Source organism: Oculina patagonica, chromosome 1 (genome assembly GCF_052425735.1).
Source record: "Oculina patagonica isolate OP01 chromosome 1, crgOcupat, whole genome shotgun sequence".
NCBI classification, from domain to species: Eukaryota; Metazoa; Cnidaria; class Anthozoa; order Scleractinia; family Oculinidae; genus Oculina; species Oculina patagonica.
This window is the reverse complement of record NC_135758.1, coordinates 40,931,733-40,950,626: the sequence shown is the minus strand read 5'-3', so window position 1 is coordinate 40,950,626 and position 18,894 is coordinate 40,931,733. Positions and strand designations below refer to the sequence as shown.

General features: G+C 37.4%; 3 protein-coding genes across 3 annotated transcripts in view; 1 reads left to right on the top strand and 2 right to left on the bottom strand.

Annotated features, from left to right (window-relative positions):
* The window catches only part of LOC144631045 (uncharacterized), a 195,927-nt gene that overhangs the window by 20,529 nt on the left and 156,504 nt on the right, over positions 1 to 18,894 (bottom strand). The window lies entirely within an intron of this gene.
* LOC144630446 (uncharacterized) overlaps positions 1 to 18,894 on the top strand; it is a 39,500-nt gene that overhangs the window by 8,287 nt on the left and 12,319 nt on the right. Inside the window, exons 5-7 of the mRNA XM_078488812.1 lie at positions 625 to 747; positions 1,121 to 1,166; positions 1,704 to 1,988. Coding sequence (XP_078344938.1) covers positions 625 to 747; positions 1,121 to 1,166; positions 1,704 to 1,988 — 454 coding nt within the window. The remainder of the gene's footprint in view (positions 1 to 624; positions 748 to 1,120; positions 1,167 to 1,703; positions 1,989 to 18,894) is intronic.
* LOC144630457 (N-lysine methyltransferase KMT5A-A-like) lies at positions 12,053 to 15,409 on the bottom strand. The gene is made up of 3 exons (XM_078488820.1): positions 13,862 to 15,409; positions 13,222 to 13,415; positions 12,053 to 12,701 (listed from the first exon to the last, which is right to left on the bottom strand). Exons 1-3 carry the CDS (start codon positions 13,919 to 13,921, stop codon positions 12,473 to 12,475), a joined length of 483 nt encoding a protein of 160 aa, XP_078344946.1. The 5' UTR covers positions 13,922 to 15,409; the 3' UTR covers positions 12,053 to 12,472.

Sequence of the window (18,894 nt, the reverse complement as noted above, 5' to 3'; positions counted from 1 at the left end):
CAAATTACTCAAAATGAATTAAAAGGTGCTTAAAACCCGTAAAAATGTAAAAATAATTTCATTTAAGTTGATTTTTGTTAACAATAACACGCAAAATTACAAATTTGGGAAAACATGCCTGTCAAAATGCCGTTGCCATGGTGATGTCAAGTTCCTCACACATTATCCAACCCTACCAAATTGTTGCCAGATAAATTTTAGGAAAACTCAGAAAGTTTGGCAGCGTTTGGTTAAATCTTAAAAAAGTTATAAAAGTTCAAAGTCAGCGCGGGCCTCAAAAGCCCCCCCCCGGTCTGAATAGGGTTAAATAAGTCTCCTTCAGTTTCATTGAAAATGGCCGAGCAACATACCCGTCCCTTCAACGTAGTTGTCCTTCCCTTCGATATCATGATGTATGAAAGATATAAGTTGTTTACAGGCAGTAATTTACTCTGCGGGAACACTAACAAGACTATATCTACAAAAGGATATTATAGAAGATCGCCGATATTATTTATGAGCGTAGCTTTCACAATCAATCATTGTCTATCTACTCGGATATTCCTTTCTGGAGCATGCTTCCTTTTTTAATCTTTTGTCGCGGAAATAGCATTTTTTGCATTTTTTCTGAATATTTTTCAACAGATATAGACGAATGTTCAACAAACGAACACAACTGTAGCTCGGCGGAGGCGTGTGTGAACACGATTGGTAGTTTCACGTGCTCTTGTTCTCCAGACGAAATTCAGGATGGGGACACATGCGTTGGTAAAACTTCTCTTCGTAAAACGGAGTAATTAATTATATGGACAACATGAAAAACTGAGACAGACTCGAAACATAGTGTTGTTGTAGACAATTTGGTTTCCTGCATTATTTATCAGAAAAATTTATCTGTGTAGTGCCAAGACTGACAAGAGTCTGGATCGAAGCACCGACTAGCTCATATTTTGTTGAGTTCTTGGGTCAGACACTTTACTGCCAAATACCTTCCACGCTCTCCATCCTCGAATATACGTGGACTTTGGTGAAAATGGTGATGGTCTACTCACATTTAGCAATACTACTAGTCGCGCAATGCTACGAAAATCCGGATAAACTTCCAAGTTAAGGCACTGAAACTTTTTTTGTCTATTTGCAGGCTTTCCTTTTCATTGGAAGCTCGATGGTACGGACAGACTTCTCAAGTAAGTATAATTTAAGATGACAATAAACGCTCACTTCTCTTGTGTGCGAGTAAATATTCAGTGATGTAAAAGAATAGTTGTTCTACAGTAAAAATGGTGATTTAAGGCGTTTTAATGTTTTTCTGTGCAGTTCAGGGGGAGTTGAAAGGGAAGTGTTTTAAGAACTTGAAAAAAAAAACATTTTCTCTACACAATGTGATTAATTAACTTTTGCGTTCAAACGTTATAAATTACTAATTGATCTACAGTATCTACTTATAATTAGCAGCAAAAACTAGCCATTCAAGGATGGATTATTCTGGGCTATCTTATCCTTTCTCGGCAACGTATCTCGTTCCATTTAGGATTACCTCGTCTGCAACGCTTCAATCTGTTTACGTCATTTTGTTGCCTGTTTTCGTGGTTTCATGATCATAAGTTTCATCACTGGTCCCAGTATTTGCAGTTAAACGTTACACCTGTTAACCTTTTACCATCAGTCCTGTAAATACAGGTAGTTTAGGAGAAAACAAACGCCTAGTTTAATTTTTCTTGCAGTTTACGTGGGACTGCAAAATTCGATACGCAGGATGGAATAACAGTACTTTACCTGGACGGCAATCCATTGACATATGCCGAGACACCAGCTATCCCGATCCACAGCACAGATCTGACCATTGCCATGTGGATCAAGCTGGTGGCCGTGCCTACGACCTATCAACCGATTTACGGTGACTGGTCGGTTTCTCCATCATTCAGATTGGCCATTAAATTCAACGGTTATCTTTGTGCCCATGCAAAAATGGCGACTGACGGAAATAATGTTTTCAGAGAGTGTTCAAGGTAATTTCGCCCAAAGTTTTTCTTTTGTGCATTCTATTGTGTAGTCATTATCCAATCTGAAATAAAGGAAAGATTCTAGTTGACTTCTGATTGGATTAAATCTGCGGGAAAGAATGTGTCAAATAAATTAAAAGTGGAGGGTAATAGTACTGAATTAGAAAAGAATAGGGGTAATCTTTCTCTTCTCCTTCCTAAAACATAAATGTGCAATTGTTAAAATCCTCCTCTCTTCAAGTATAACATCTTAAAAAAGGAAAAAACAAAACAAATCAAAGGGGTAACTTCTTCGAATTCCGTGCCGTAAGCTTCTTTAACCCTCGGACGTACAAGCAAACTCATACCCCCACCATCGTTCAAGGGGTGGGGGGTTAGGAACCCCTCCCTAGAGTTTTCGTCCTATTTAGGCGTATGTTTCGTTGGCTGTTATGGCGGCTATTATGACCACGTGACGTCATAATAGCCGCCATCTTGGATCCGCCATCTTGGATTTCACCATTTTCTTAGAAAGTCAGAAAATAATGGAAATTGATGCAAAATCAAGCCAGAATGCCTATGGAATGCAAAAATAATCAAATCGTGCAATTATCTTTCAAAAAACTGGAAAAAATGAAGAAAAAGTCTGTATATAGTTAGCAGCATATATAAATATATATATAAATTCTTTTTTTCTTGGGGAGAATGTATTTTGAAGAGCGCTCAACTCATTTGATCGAGGAGCATAAATAATATTAACTTGACAAGAGGTCAGGCTTCAGTATACATCGTTTTATTGCGACAGGTCTGTTTCGTATGGACCTAAATTAATAGGTCCACACTCATCAGGCAACTTTAACGACTGGATGGTAAATTTACAAGCTGGCAGTTAAATGCAAAAGATTTAAATGGTTGCTATAGTAAATGCGTTACATGGTTTTTTGAAAGTAATCAAATAGTTGCTAGGTGATAGACGGATTATTTACAATGGTTTACATCTTAATTACGTTACTCTAAATTTCTGAAGTACGAATCGGTTTCTGTGAGGGCATGAACTCGCCAATTCGTTTCGTCTGTTAAGGCTACACAACTCTTTTTTGTAAATGATTATGAATTTTTCATACAGACAAAGGCTACAATTTTTGTTAATGTTGCTATAGGGCTTACATCTCTTGAGAACTTTCCATTTTATTCGGAACGGTTTCTTGGCGTCCTGCAAATTCCAAACATGTTTCGACAGTTCTGTTTCATTTCTTCTCTTCGAGTGTCGAAAGGAGGTCTGGTGATTTCTGTAACGTTCCTTAAAGTTTGTCGCCAGTCCGACGTAGGTTTCAGTTGTCGTCTCAGTGGTTATTGTGGCTTGATAGATGACATTAGTCTGGAGGCAATTTCCTTCGAGAGGGCAATCAGGTTTCTTTCTGCAGTTGCAGGTGTCAGGTTGCTGCGTTGGTGTGTTTGTTTTTGAGAGAACGTGTTTGTTGTGTGACGAGATAATGGATTTCATGTTTGGCATGCATGAGTAACTCAGCTTAAGTGTGTGTCTGTTGAAAATCTTGTGGAGTGGATGGTTCTTTGGGAAGCATTTGTCGACGATTTGTAGGAACTTTCTACCAAGGTTAGTTTTAACGTTTGAATCAAACGGGGGGTTGAACCATGTGATGTTTCTTGTTCGCTTTCTTCTGTTTCCCGTAGCTCGCTCAGGTGGAGGGTTATATGTTAACTTGTGGTCATATCCACTCTCTTTAAGTGCTTGCTGGTATGGGCCTATGGATTCGTCAAATACTTCTTTGCTGGATGAGATGTTAGTAAGCCTTTTGTTAATGTTGAGTGGGATGTTTTTTAGCAGTGTTGGGGGGTGATTGCTCTGTCGGTGGACATATAATATTTTGTTATTAGGCTTCATGTACGGCTTGTAGCTTCCGTTTGAGAGGTCGAAGGTTACGTCAAGAAAGTTAACAATTTTTTTGTTAGCGTCGATTGTGATCTTCAGGCCATTTGATCTAAACACATTGCTGACTTCTTGTTTGGTCTTCTCGATTTCTTTAAGGAACGTTACAGAAATCACCAGACCTCCTTTCGACACTCGAAGAGAAGAAATGAAACAGAACTGTCGAAACATGTTTGGAATTTGCAGGACGCCAAGAAACCGTTCCGAATAAAATGGAAAGTTCTCAAGAGATGTAAGCCCTATAGCAACATTAACAAAAATTGTAGCCTTTGTCTGTATGAAAAATTCATAATCATTTACAAAAAAGAGTTGTGTAGCCTTAACAGACGAAACGAATTGGCGAGTTCATGCCCTCACAGAAACCGATTCGTACTTCAGAAATTTAGAGTAACGTAATTAAGATGTAAACCATTGTAAATAATCCGTCTATCACCTAGCAACTATTTGATTACTTTCAAAAAACCATGTAACGCATTTACTATAGCAACCATTTAAATCTTTTGCATTTAACTGCCAGCTTGTAAATTTACCATCCAGTCGTTAAAGTTGCCTGATGAGTGTGGACCTATTAATTTAGGTCCATACGAAACAGACCTGTCGCAATAAAACGATGTATACTGAAGCCTGACCTCTTGTCAAGTTAATATTAAATATATATATATATATATATATATGACTGGATTTTTGAAAACATGGTCTCCGGTTGAAGCAAAACTTTTTCGCCTGTCGCCTGGCGATAGCCAGGGGTCAGGCCAGCCTGGCGCTTGAAAAAGCAGGGGGCTTGGTGTCTTGAAGGGTTTTGGCATGCAGCCCAGGCTTCAGGCTACAGGGTGGTACCATGCCAACCAGCAGGTCTCATAACCCAGGGGGGTGGGGTGGGTTCAAAAAGTGGACACTTGGACTAAAAAACTGATTTTTTGGTCTTTTTTGGTTTTCGTCAGCAGAACTGGCCTGGTTAGGCTACAAGGTTAGGTTGCGGCGGTGATCCAGCTGGGCAAAACTCAGGTGAGTGTGTTTGTTCGCCAGTGACTGCTTGACTTTGCTTGATTGACTGACAAAGCCTTTGATTTTCCTGGCAAAGTGCCAGTGAGAGGTTTGTGTTGCTGACACGGTTTTCAAAAATTCAGTCATATGTTGGCAGGGAATGCCTGCTTCCAGCTGGCTGTGACCTACTGTTAGCCAGGCTTGGGCACCAGGGAATTCAGCAGGGCAAACAGTGACTTTCAGTGCAGTTTCAGATATTGCCTTACAATAGCTAATGTATTTTTTTCGTTGTTGTTTTTGCTTAGGGTGAATTGCTGCTTTTTTCAGCGATGGCTGTTAGAGAATTTTTTAATTTCTTATTCATTTTGATTACATTTTTACCTTTTTAGAAAGTTTTCTTGTCATCACCGAAAACAATAACTTTATCTTCGTAAGATTTTTAAATGTAACCCAGAGATTTTTCAGCCCAAACAGTCTAATAATTGTTGCATTAAATCAGTACAGGAACATTTCTCTTTAATTTAAGTAGTATTGTCATTTTATTAGTCCTAAGCTAGTAAGTTGGTGTCAGATTCAGAATTTAAAATTGTAATCTTTTACTTATTATTGTGTAGTTTTTTTTCAAACCTAACATTACAGAATTGCACAACTTTTCATTTTAAAATAGTGTCTTTTTGCTACATATTTGAAACAGTTTTTTCCGATTTGATTAGATGTTTTAGTTATCAAAAGTCGTGCTTACAATATTATGATAAGTTTAATAATAGTTTATAATTTAATCTAGATTTTTTCTTAGTAGACATTTTTTTTATGTTTTCAATGTAAATTGCAATTTTAAAAAGGAAATGTTTTATTGTAACCAGTCGTGCGTTTTGAACATGAATAAAGCCATGGCTAGCTATAGGAAGATTAAGCAATCATTTCCTACGTATACGTTGTACTATTCATAAATAAAGTTTCCTATTACCTACAGCAAAGTTAGACTAATAAAAGTTGGCAATTAACAAATCTTGTTTTTCTCCTAAAGCATCTCTCCCGTCTGTTATGGAACCCGTAATTCTTAAAAACCTGCTGGAAATCTTTTTCCTGGAGATAATTAATTCGTTATATAAACGGAAACAAAGCTTAAGTTTATTGTGAACTCACGTCAAAAAGTTCAAAATTAAGTGTTTAGTTTTGTGTTACCGGTATATTTCTATTCACCGGTACATTTTAACTTATACTTTTCCTATCTTTATTTATTCGTTTCTTAGGTCTCCTCAGCGTGCATATCAAATCTGCTGAACCTTTCTGTGATTACGGTTTATTTTTTAACGCGGCTGTTGTATTCGAAATTCTTTAACAGAAAGCAGCATAATTCATCCTTGCTAACCCCTCGATTGATTGAGCAAAGAACTTGAATGCGCAAGTATAGAACAGAAGTTCTGCAGCACAATCATTCTAGGTTTCTGTACCACTGAGCAAATTAGAGTAGCAAAAAAACGCTATTTTCCGGCCTTGGCCGGTCCGTTAAGGAAAACCTGTGCTCTCGATCTTGAACACACATTCATTCAAGACCTCGGACATAGTTCTTCCCTACACGGACCTCCAGGCAGGCGCATAACATATGTGTGACTTATTTTGCCTTTCTCATTAAAGTATTGGCCAATCATTGGAGTCCTTTATTTGAAACTGAAGCTCCAATGGGTAGCTCGTGGGGCCGTGTATCAATAAGTTAAGTCTCCAGCAGACTGAAAGTGCATTCAACTGAAATACTGTGAAAACGCCAAACTAATTGCTAATAGCTAAAAAGATTACTAGCGAACTACCAGGTCATATTAACAACACTAGCTCTCTCCAAAAGGGAGAAGTTCGCAACAATATATTGTATTGGCAAAACAGAAGGTTTTTTAGCTCTTCGGCTACGTGAAAATGCCATTACATCGGAACAACCTATGATCAGGCACTTATTTAATTGTGAAAGATTTAAAAAAAAAAAAAAAAATTTTTTTCAGCTTGCCGGATTACGCTTAAAGGTTTAATGACCGTTTTTTCCAGGCAGTTGGCAATATCTAAAATAACATATTTTATTTTACGCATAGTTTCAACAGACTATTACGTTTTTGCATTGTAGGTACAGACAAAAGTAATTAAAAGTAAAACAAAAGGACTGACTAGCAGTAAAAACACGGATGCAAAGACAGCAACAGCAAAAATTGAACTTAAATACATGATACCCTTGCCGCATAATAAGTTGGTCTTCCATATGCATAACATCTATCTACAGTAAAACGATTATTCCAGAGCGTTTCACTTCCACATCATTCCGGTAAAATTTTGTTTTAAATACTTTATTGACACACAAAATAATACAAGGAAATTTTATAACGATTAATGAAATAAATTATAGCAAAAATAATCTTAAATACACATACAACTAGAAAATATAGGATAAAACAGGTAGTTTACGATTAAAAAGCGGTAATTTTGGATATACATTGTATCGGCTAAATGGAAAAGAGGAAAAGAACAAGGAAAATCAACAAGATCTAAACGTAAATAATTAAATAAATGAAATAACTGAAAAGTTATAGGAAATTCTTCCACTTCCTATTAAATTCCTCCAGTTGTTTATTTTAAATGGCAATTTGCCTAAGGGTATCAATCCTGATATTTTAGCGGTAAGATATTTTATTAAATGTCGGGACTTTTGTCTGTGAAATCTATGCCTTATGTTGGCATTACAGTCCAGAAGAAAGAGCAAATAGTGCATCACCGCTTTGTCTATAATAGAAAAGTCGACCATTTGAAAACCACCTTCGTCAATTAAAAGGAGCACTGAAAGCTTTTCGTTCGATTTTGTCCGACTTAAAGTTCCAAATAAAATGAAACGGCAGTGTGTTGACGTCTTTTCAGAAAATTCATACCAAAACCAAAACACCAGTTGTACATCAGGAAAATGAAATAAAAAAATTAGGAAAGAGAGCTATATTTCGTCCGTCACCAGCAATATACATTGAAAATAAACTGTAGCGCTTATTAGCCTGAATTCAAGCTTCTGCCTTGGAATTCAAACGAAAGGTGTATCTTTTGTGAGACTCCTTTTCTTTCAGTCTTATTTGGCTTGCCACCTTCAGAAGTTTTTAAGTTATATTTGGTTTCCGTCAGTGTCCGTACCACGAACCTAGTAAGGAAAATTACTTACAATTTTTTATTCGTTACTTTGTACAATAACTCAGACGGTCCATCATTTTTTTGCACTAGTATATACCTTCGAGCGAGGTTATGACAGCAAACAGATCAAGAACTCTTTGGAAAGGTTCGGTTTAATTATTTCTGAAGATGTTTTATTTTTTGCGTTGTGACAACTGCTTGGAAAAGCGAATGTTAAAGCCTCTCGTTTCTTTCACCTTCTAGTACAGCCTTTTATTTTAAGACTAGCAATGTGCTTTGTAATTAACTAGTAATCGATTTTTAAAGTTGTAACAAATTCTTTGATTTCTATAGGCAGGAGCGAGTGATTAAATTTCCACAAATCGGTTCGTCGAGATTTTCTAGACTAAATCCGATAAAAATCGAAGAACAGAGTCGATGATTTTATCGCAGTTTTTCTGAGGCCAAAAACTCTTTTTTTTTTTTCAAACGAGCCAATAGTCAAGCGACATGTTTTTTTTTTTTCAGAGTTGCTGCTTTACATTTAAACCATTTGTTTTAATTTTTTAGTGTCGATATGTATTTCGTAGAGCTTAGGTCTGTTGAGATAAGCGACTTTCTCATTCGTACTGATGTCTTTTCCACTTGCGTTATCATATCTTCGTGTGGACAAGTGGACAGTAAAAATCCCCCCTCTAATATAATTGATAAAGTGGAGTAAGTGCGTAGCATTAGTAACAAGTTTTCGTACGTTACCTTGGCATTTCGATCGTTAGGTCAGTAAATATCTCTGTCCAAAGTGATATATCAGAACGAGTTTATGAAGTCTTCTGTTTTTATCAGAATTTTTTTCTGGTCTTTTAGACGAAAAAATAATTGTGAAACCTCGTCTACGTTTTGTACCATAGGAAAACTTACTTTATCGTTCTAATCTTCTCGCCAAAAGTTTTAAAGCTTTCATAGCGGCATGTTTCGTTAATAAAAGGTTACATCTTTATGTTTTACTGTACGCAAATACAGAATAGTAACGTAACGTAAAACGTACGTATTAAATTACCACCCGAAAGCTGGGAAAGGAATTATCACAACTTCAGTTATATTTTACTGTATACAAATATACAAGAGAGAAGTATCATACGTACAACGAACTAAAATTTGTAACCGAAAGTTTCGCTATCCTTGAAACTATAAGCGTGGTATTCCAGTAAAGATGTATTTCAATTTTATCATTTGATAAAAAAGAACACATCTGGTGATGTCTGTGCTGAGTGGATCGATCTGATATTCGTTTTATTTTTTTGACATGTGAACCCGGTTAATGTGCACGCATATTGACAGGCCTTTAAAATGACACCCTGTTGGGAAGTTATCGGATGAAATGACGCAGATGGTGAAACACGATTCTTTAGTGGCGTCTCCGAGTGAAGCAATTTCAATAAAAACAAACATTAATCTTGAGCAATCGCAAACTTTCTCTATTGCAAAAGAAACTCACGTAGTTGCGCAAACAAATAATATAAATTATTTCCAGAAAGCAGTGAGAACCACAATTTAAAATATGTTTCCGAAAGTACTTGTTTTGCAACTGGATTATCACAAGAATTTACCATGTCCTAAGGTCTCAGCACAAGATAGCCATTTCCTAAGGAAGCTAAGAACCAATCTCCTTGGAATCTATTGTGCAAATGAGGAAACCATTCACTGCTTCTTCTATGACGACAGCATTGGAGGAGCAGGACCTAACGAGGTAATATCTTCGTTAAATCATCTACTAGTCACCCTTCAGATGAAATATGGAAAATTCGATCAGCTTACAATTTGGTCCGATAACGCCCCAGGCCAATTTAAAGAGTGCTACTTGTTTTTTTACCTTGAATACCTGGTGAATAATGGGGACTTTCTGAGAGTAGACCTCAAATTTCTTTTGGAGGGTCACTCCTATTCGATATGTGATAGACGGTTTGGTTGCATACAGAAGTTCTTTGATACGATAGAGAGGGTTGATATTCCGCGGCAGTGGGCTTCGTTACTGGAAAACAGTTCTATGAAAAACATCGAGGTATATTGGGTTACATTAGACATGATCAAGGACTATAAAACATTCCTCAAAAGGGAATTTATTGCCAGGAATGAAGATGAAGACAGACAAATATTTGAAGTCAGAAGGTTAGCCTGGCTTAATTTCGGCTGTGGTGAAGTTGTTGATCCTGATAGCGGGGACTTGACTCTTGTTCATCATCCCGGAACTACGTATGTAAGGTTTAAAGTGGATACTGACGAAAGGCCAAGAATTGTTTCATTTTACAAAAAAAAACAGAGACACGGATTGAATGCCGAATTTCTCGTGCCTGTAAGGCATGAACAGAAACCTGTACCAGCACAAGTTAAAGAACACTGTTTGACGTTAGCTCGAAAATATTTAACAGAGGAGGCACAAGCATTTTATGCCTCTTTATCTTGTCAGAAAGGCGCTGCAGAGAATGAAGGCGAATAACTTAAATTTCGATAGAAGATCTTTTTGTGGGAAGTTTATTTAATCCATGCCACTTTCATGACATTGAACGATACACAATACCTTTTTAATATTCACTGGTGTATCGTGTCATAAAGGATGTATAACATAATAGGAAGATACACATAATGGACCAAAAAATTAAATGTATTGTATTTACGTTTTTTGAATGATACACAATACCTCTTTCGATTTTCACTGATATATCGTGCCCTTAAAGATGTAAAACTAAATAGGAATTTACATTTAACATACAATAATATAATGTTTACCTTTTTGAACGATACACAATACACTTTTAATTAATTTTCACTGGTGTATCTTGTCGTAAAAATGAACTCAATAGGAATTTACACATAATAGACAAAAAAATTAAGTGTGTTATTAACCTTTTTTGAACGATACACAGTACATTTTCAATTTTTAATTGTGTATCGTGGCGTTAAAATGTAAAACACGATAGGAAGTTACACATATAGACCAAAATATTACAGTAAACTCTCGCCTTGCGGACACCTCGTTATTACGGATACTCCGTTATTATAATTACAGATAAGAGTTGGAGTCCCAGCGAATAAAAAATAACTGAAAATAACTCCCTGTACTACGGAATTTCTCTATAACGAACACCAAATAGTGGTCCCGAAGGTGTCCGTTGTAAAGGGAGTTGGCTGTAAATGTATTATTTTCGTTTTTTGAATAATACACAATACCTTTTTCAATTTTCATTAGTGCATCGTGTCGTAAAAGATGCATAACATAATAGGAAGCTACACATAATATACAGAAAAATATAACGATCTCATATCCAACAAGCGCGACTGGTATCATTGTTTTATTAAAAACGCCCAAAGAAATGTAATGTTTGAGCTCCCCAGCTAATTTTACTTGACGCTCACATGCCATTCCCTGTTAACCAATCAACAAGCAAGAATAGCAAAATACCATTGCTAGTTTTTAGTAATATGCAATACTGAATATACGTAGGTTGTAAAGATTCGTCGGAAATCTTTAACATTCGGCACAACCCCAGTTTTTTACTAGCTGCAAAGTGTATTTTGTTGACAATTTGTTGAATTATAAAACAATTATCCTGCTCGACCTTGCATTGCGAAATATTGTCTGATCAGTTTTAGCCAATAAGTATCAGGCAATGTTCCGCCGAAAGTGACGCAAACATCGTTTTAGTTGCGAGATGGAAACGTCTACCAAAGAACATTACACGTTATACGTTCTCTGTAGAGAAAGGAAAGAGCGTTACAAAATAAGGCCTGTGCCAAACGTCGAACTTCACATGAAACGAACTAAACTGAGCGAATTAAGCTCATAATAAGTTCGACGTTTGACTAAGGCGAGTTTGAGTCACCGTGACAACTAGATGGACCTGATCATATCACTGCGGAAGATCTAACCAGCTATAACTAACTAAATAACTAATGAATTCGAAGAAAAATTGCAAGTCTGATTTAACGGTTTGGTACTATATTTAAATTCTTTTATTTTTAAATGCACGGTCTTCCCCCTTCATGGTCTTACAGAGACCTGTAAGATCCTGAAGTAGGACGACCGTGCCTTCCGAAATTAAAGATTGGAATTCAAATATAGTACGAATCCTTTTAATCAGCCTTGTAATTTTCCTTCATTAAGATCAACCAACACGTTCTATCCGTCTGCTTCAGACGGATAGTAAGTGTGAAGTTGACAGCGGGTCAAACGTCAATCTCCTTATGAAACGAACTCTAAAATTAAAAATTTGTATGTTATTTTTTTTTGTTTTTTGCTGCACTGAATGTAGTTCGGTGTCGGTTCGACGAATTATGTTGACTCAACGGTCAAGCTTTACCTGTTTGGGTCGACCAAAACTGAAATTTAGTTCGTCTCATGTGAAGTTCGACGTTCGGCCTGAGTCTAAAAGGCGTGTAAAGGTACTGAAATTTACTCAGGTAGAGTTTGACTATTCGAGTATAGCGCCCATTCCGGGTCATTGTAATCCCAGAGCAACTCTACTGTTTGTGGAATGTCGCGCAGCGCTATGAAGAACACTCTGGGTTGGTTACTGTTCTTGTTTACAACGAATGGCTTCACGTTGGCATTTTTTCGCGAATGATTTAGGGTAGCTCCCCAAGGAAGTTTGCTTTGTACACTGCCTCGGTATGGATCAATGCTGAAAAATAAATACATAGACTAATATTATACATGCAGTTTATAAAAATATCATAACAATAATAGATTGTCATTTCGTATTAGAGGTAGGTTTCTGGAGGCACAATCGTCGATGCCTAGCTACAAAAATCATATTTTTGTAACCGGTAAACATACTACGTGGGAATGAATGCTAATAATTAGTTAAATTAAAAGCTATAGGTATCACTAAAAATGTTTGTTTAAAGATTTCTTATTGAATGTTCTTACCCCAAAATGCTGACTTAAAAAAGTGTCGCTTTTCGAACCGCACAATCAAAGGCTACAAAATAAAGCCATGTATGGGATACTATGAATATGTCAGGATGGAATGGAATAAATACTATGGGATATTAAAGTTGCTTTACCCCAGTCAATTCTAAACCACGTTATCGGCGTGGTAAATTGAAGGACTACATGTTCGAATTTTCTTTCACTTAAGGCAAACAACGATAAAACATAATTAAAAAAAAAAATTTCAACACACTTAAAGCAGCACTCACGCAATGCCTGCGCTGTCCAACACCATAAGAACGCACACTTTTCCCTGCTCACGGTACTCGTTTTCCCGCCTCTTAGATTCTTCCAGGCCCACAACTTCACCTTCGTATTCGCATATAATTTCATGCTTTTTAATGTCCCTAGATGCGAAGGCGCATTTTCCGGCTTTTCGCGGATCACTAGGCACATCGTGAAGCTTAAGAAATCAAAAAAACATTAAGTTAAACACGTCCGAATGAATACGTTCCTAATGTGGAAAGATATCAGAGTTAATGATATAGAAATAGACAAAAAGTAATATACACATAAAAAATGATATAATATTATTCCGAAATCATTCACGTTAAATAGAGCGTCATTGTTTTTGCAACCACAAACAGGAAATGATATTTTTATACACAAATTATCGTCACCTTATCAGCGGCCTAGCGGGGAGTCCACAATAAAGAATTAAGTTTATATGAATTTGCTCCCAGTGGCAAAGAGTTAGCACCCGTTGTTCATAATTTGGGAGAAGCGTATCATAGACGATTTTTTCAATGATAATATTGAAGACTTTTGTCGGACATTAAACATTGCCTGTATTATAAAGACAGGAATCCGTAAGGAGAGGCTCGACTGTGTATGTACATGGCTGCTTACCTCGATTGGGGGAGTTGGCTTGGGATGGAGGGACATATAATGCTGAATTCGTTCGGCCATTATACGCCCCCCAAACTCAATTGCCCTCTCTCGTCGTGGCCGTTGAACCGCTATCCCAGTGTAGCCACGAATGTTAACATGGACAGCGGGCCTTATTGGCCAGCCATTCCGCTGCCCAAAAAACAAAACTTCCTTCTTGAATTGCTGGTCAAGTGAAAGGAAAAATAATAAAATGTTTTATTAAAAATATTTTTTATTATATTTTAAACTAACATGTGACTTAGATCCGGCACAGTTTAAAACCGTGTTGCCTCATTTCTTTTTCAGAACTCGCTAAACTATTTAGCATAACTGATCTAAAACATTTAGCATAACTGTATTTGGTTTCGATAATTAAAGGAAGCATCTTTACCGGATACATCAAAATTCGTCGATTTCTCAGAGCAGCGCACAAATGCTGTCTTCTTAATGCAATATATTTCTGTCACAGTGTAAGCATCATGCGTCCTTGGTAAGATTCACACAGGTCGTGAGGTCTAGACACTCACAGCGCAATAACGTCTTTCGCGGAACCTTCAAAAAAGCTGCCAGCATCAAACAAAGCTATTCCTTTTGTACCTTTTCAGATCTGTGTTCAGCCTGAGATGGATATGCTCTTACAAACTTCGCAATCTCTATGCGCTTAAGTTTAAAGTTTACTTAGCTACTTTGAAGTTTCAATACAGCAGATGCTAGAATCTGGCTACCAAGAAACCAGATTTTCCTATTCTTCCACACAAAATAGAAGTACTTCTTGCGGAAAGAAACCATTTTGTGTCTTTTTACATGATAACTGTATATGATCTAAAACAAAAGCGATTTCTCAAGATTTGTAACGACTTACCCGGTAAAAACTTCTCTCTTTCAATAGGTGTTTGGTTTGGCCGTCACGCTCAGACCACAGAGCCACAACACTTGTGTAATCCTCAAATATTTCTTTGGACGACACAAACTCTTGCTCCCCTGCCGATACAATCACTTCTTTTATGTACCTGTCCAAAAACGGACATTTCGCTGCTCTTTTGTGCTTTAGGATAACCCTCCTAATATTGACAAACTTCGGAGGCATTTTCAAACCGTTTTTCACGTGCTCTGAAGTCAAGCTACAAACTCTGTACTTGGCAGTCACGGTTGCATGCTGATTGCACGAAAATACGTCCGCGCGCATGGGAATTCGGCCATTAAAAATTAGCTCTGGTAACAGTCGAAAAGTGTATATAAACCGGCCAAGACGTGGGAATTTAATTCTTCTGGTATAAGTGGAAGCATATACTCGTGTTGATAAAAAGTTGCGTAATTAGTTATAATGCTGCCTTACCGTAATTCTTCTCCTTTCAGTAATCTTTTAGCATTTTGATAAAGAAATTTGAAGTTTAAAAATACACTTCTGCCAAAATTCTAATTCTAAAAATCCTAGCTTTCGCCGATACACGGTATTGACAATTATTCCACGTTGGTCAACTAAAAAATAAAGATGTTAACTACATATTTGAGATTCTGGTTTAACGACTAAATTTTATCTGCTCTTATGTCCCGAAGTATTTGAAATTTACCAATTACAACAGGCCCGGGAAATAATAATTTTTAACAGAGTACAACATTTGTTTGTATTTTTTTTTAACTCGGGAAGAATTGTCATAAAATACTGCAGTTTTCAATTGAGTGCCGTAAAACCAAAACCAAAGTAATTACTCTAGCCAATCACAAAGAGCACAGACAAAAAGCGAAAAAGCGAAAAAGCGGCTGGAAATCGAGCCTAGTAGCCGGTGTGAAGTGCAGGAAAACGTGTACGGGCGAGTCATAATTGGTTTTGGTTTTACATGTGATTGGCTGAGAAAGTGGCGCGAGAGTTTTAAACCAATTACTAAGCGTACTAATGTAAAACCAATGCAAACGCGAATTACTTTCGACACTCAAGTGAAAACCGCTCTATGAGACTATGACCAAACAACATACCGTATTTTCTCAAGTAAACGACTCGGCGTTTATTTCAAACTTGGCCTGGTGAACCCGGCGTTTTAATCGGGGCCAGGCGTTTATTAACGAAGTGAAATTTTTTGTAATTTTTCAAGTTGATATATCATTACTCATCCTGCGATACCTAGGGCCAGTTTGTCAAAGCGGAACAATTTTCCCACTCGTTCCGCCCCTACAAAATTTCCCTGGGTCTCCGAGGATGATTAGTACCAAGGCACGTTGCAATCAGGATTTGCGACATAACAGAACCGAAACAATATATATGAACAACATGGAAACAAGTAAATGTACGGATATAAAACTTTAAGTTCATAAACGGGAACGCCTGGACCTCGCCGGAACAAAGGCTGGAACCTCGATCAAATAGCAGTTTTGACCCGGCGTTTAATCTGAGAAAATAGTTTGGCGTTTAATCGAGAAAATACGGTACATCGCTGCCTCAAAATAATTATAAAGAAAATAAGTCAGACTTGAAAGACAGGTCGTTTTCATTTAATATTTCTTTATTAAATGTTCATACACTAGTTAACTTTTGTAGCCAGAATAGTAACGTCATATTTCAAGGAAGCAAATCTAACCTCACTGTCTGTTAAGTGTGCCTCGCGTTCATCTGTCAGACGTGAGATTTTATCTTCGGACCTGTGCGGTCCAGTTTTATTTTTTTCCTTATTCAATCCACTTGTTAGTTGGTCGCAGGTTTGACAGGTGTCCTGCCTCGCTTTTCTAAAACTAAGTATTTCTTTCAATTCACTGTTAAAAATGTTTCTGAACGCCGAGAAACTCAAATTTGGACCTTTATTTGCTTGTCTCAAACTGGTTGTCTTCAAATTAGGGTTTTCAGCAAGGAATTGTGACCACATTTGACGCATAGTAACTTTTGAGTCAAAATATCGCTTAGCATCCGTCCTCGCTCTGCGATAATGTGAAACACTCGCGTCATACGAACAGATAAAGTCAACAACCAGGTTTTTCACATTAGGCAAAAAGCGCCTTGGCGTCCTCTGGCCTCTCTGGTCCGGTTGTATGGCTGGATTATCAAGATGGATCTTTTTCAACAGCACTTCTATTTTGCTTGAAGACAATCCATAGCATTTTTTAAATGCGGTCTTGCAAACCATTCCCAATGTAGGTATATTGTAAGTCACTTTCCGTATACCTCTTATTGTCACCTGTATTTCCATGAGCTTGGAGAAGAGGTAATTCTGCTCATTATATGGTTTTTGATAAACCATATTTCTTTGATCTCGTATTAGACTTCTTGTTCGAAATGCACCGTTTCTCAGAAGGCAACCGCTATTGCAACATGTCAGAAGTATGTGGTTTACGTCGTTGAATGCAGCATTTTTTCGTCTAATTATTCTTCGCTTATTCTTAGCGACGTAAATTTTCTTCAACTTTTTTCTGGTAGTCAGATTTCTACTTCCCTTTTCCACAGAGCTAGCGAGTGGGGGTCCACGTACAAAATACTGCCATGGTCTTCTAGAATCGAAATTGTATAAAAGCTTGTTTAGGTCTTCACCGCCAGAATTACGCGAGGAATCGTCTGAACTCGATCTTGATGTTGTCATATTGAAAAGGCGATTTGTCGAAACACAGAAACGCCAGTATCTTTTATTAAATTTATTCGGTAAAATTTCGTCATAACGAATGAGGTTTACGAAATTAAATTACGAATGAGCTAGCATTCTCGATTTCTCCATTTCCGGTCAAAGGATTGCGTATCTCAAGGCAATTTTAACGTCAACTAAAGCCTGGAATCTGTCAACTTGCACGCCCATTTAGGTTTTTTGTTCTTGTGCAATTGGCGCATTTAGTTTGCGAAACACGTTACTTGTTTAATCGCCAATATGAATTAAAGTATTAGTTCCTTCAACGAAAACAAAAATCATCCCTCGAGAATAACATAAATTTATTATTCTGAGGACAAATGTTCAATAATTTAATAAGTGTTTAATTGGCGCGTGATTACTGTTGTCAGCTGTTGTTGTTCACTGCGGGATAATAGGGTCGATTGAAATATTCTAAAAAGCAGTGCACTTTTAATGACTACCCCTTTATTATTACTTCAGAAAATACCTATTAGTTTCACAGGAATCACAGCTAGGAGAAGTTTATCTACAACAGTTGTTCAAGAATTTTATGTTTGCGTGACATATCTTCTCCCTTGTCTCGTTATGCGACACGTTCAGCATTTGGCGGAAAAATAAACAGCGGGAGTCGACCACGAGCAATCCTTATTTTTCGCAGGGTCCGTCGAAGCGATGCTTGAAGCGAAAATTTTTTGGGGAAGCGAAAAAAAAAATGAACGCTCGGTTGAAGGAGGCGGGGAGAGGCGAGAAGCGAAAATATTTAGCTTCTCGCCTCGCCCGCCTCCTCCCCACAGAGCGTTCATTTTTTTTTTTCGCTTCAAGCTCGACGGTCAGTCTGTAGTCTAGTCGATGTCATGGGAGAGGTGATGCCCGCTCGCTTTTTAGTACTTCCGTACGTTTTAATTGAGATATATGGTTGGGAAATCCTGAGTTTTTCTCACATACAAAAATAAATAAAAATGAAACGAAATAACATTTAAATTTTGATCTGCCGTGAGTGGGCCGCGAAAAAACTTTCTTCCTTCTCCAGTCCACTGAAATAAACTATTGAAAGTCTTGCTCTCGAAAACCAAAATTGCTCGTAGCCGATCATTGCAAAGGCAAAGTAATAGTAAAGTAAAAGGCCTCCAATCGAAGGGGAGTATTCATGACCACTGCATCCATTTCCTTTTTCGACAAGATGAAGTTCAGGTAGTCTCAGTACAGTAGTTTGTCGCCGGTTTGTGTAGACCGGTCCAGTTGTGAGTACAACTTTATACTGCATTGCTTATTTGACACTTTTTGCCAAACGAAAACGTTGCTTGCCTTTATTTAAGCACTTCAGCCTTTGCTACTGAGCGAAACCGAGATCCCAACATTTAACGTATTATTAAAACGAGCTCAATATTTATCGACCGCGCGAGGGGCTACGCTGTTAGGTATGATGGG

Excerpts from the sequence above, each read along its gene's own strand:
- LOC144630457 (XM_078488820.1), bottom strand. The coding sequence starts at position 13,921 with ATGGCCGAACGAATTCAGCATTATATGTCCCTCCATCCCAAGCCAACT. Across the intron at positions 13,416-13,861 it reads AGCCAACTCCCCCAATCGAG|CTTCACGATGTGCCTAGTGA; the intron begins GTAAGCAGCCAT and ends TGATTTCTTAAG. Across the intron at positions 12,702-13,221 it reads TTGGACAGCGCAGGCATTGC|CATTGATCCATACCGAGGCA; the intron begins GTGAGTGCTGCT and ends TTTATTTTTCAG.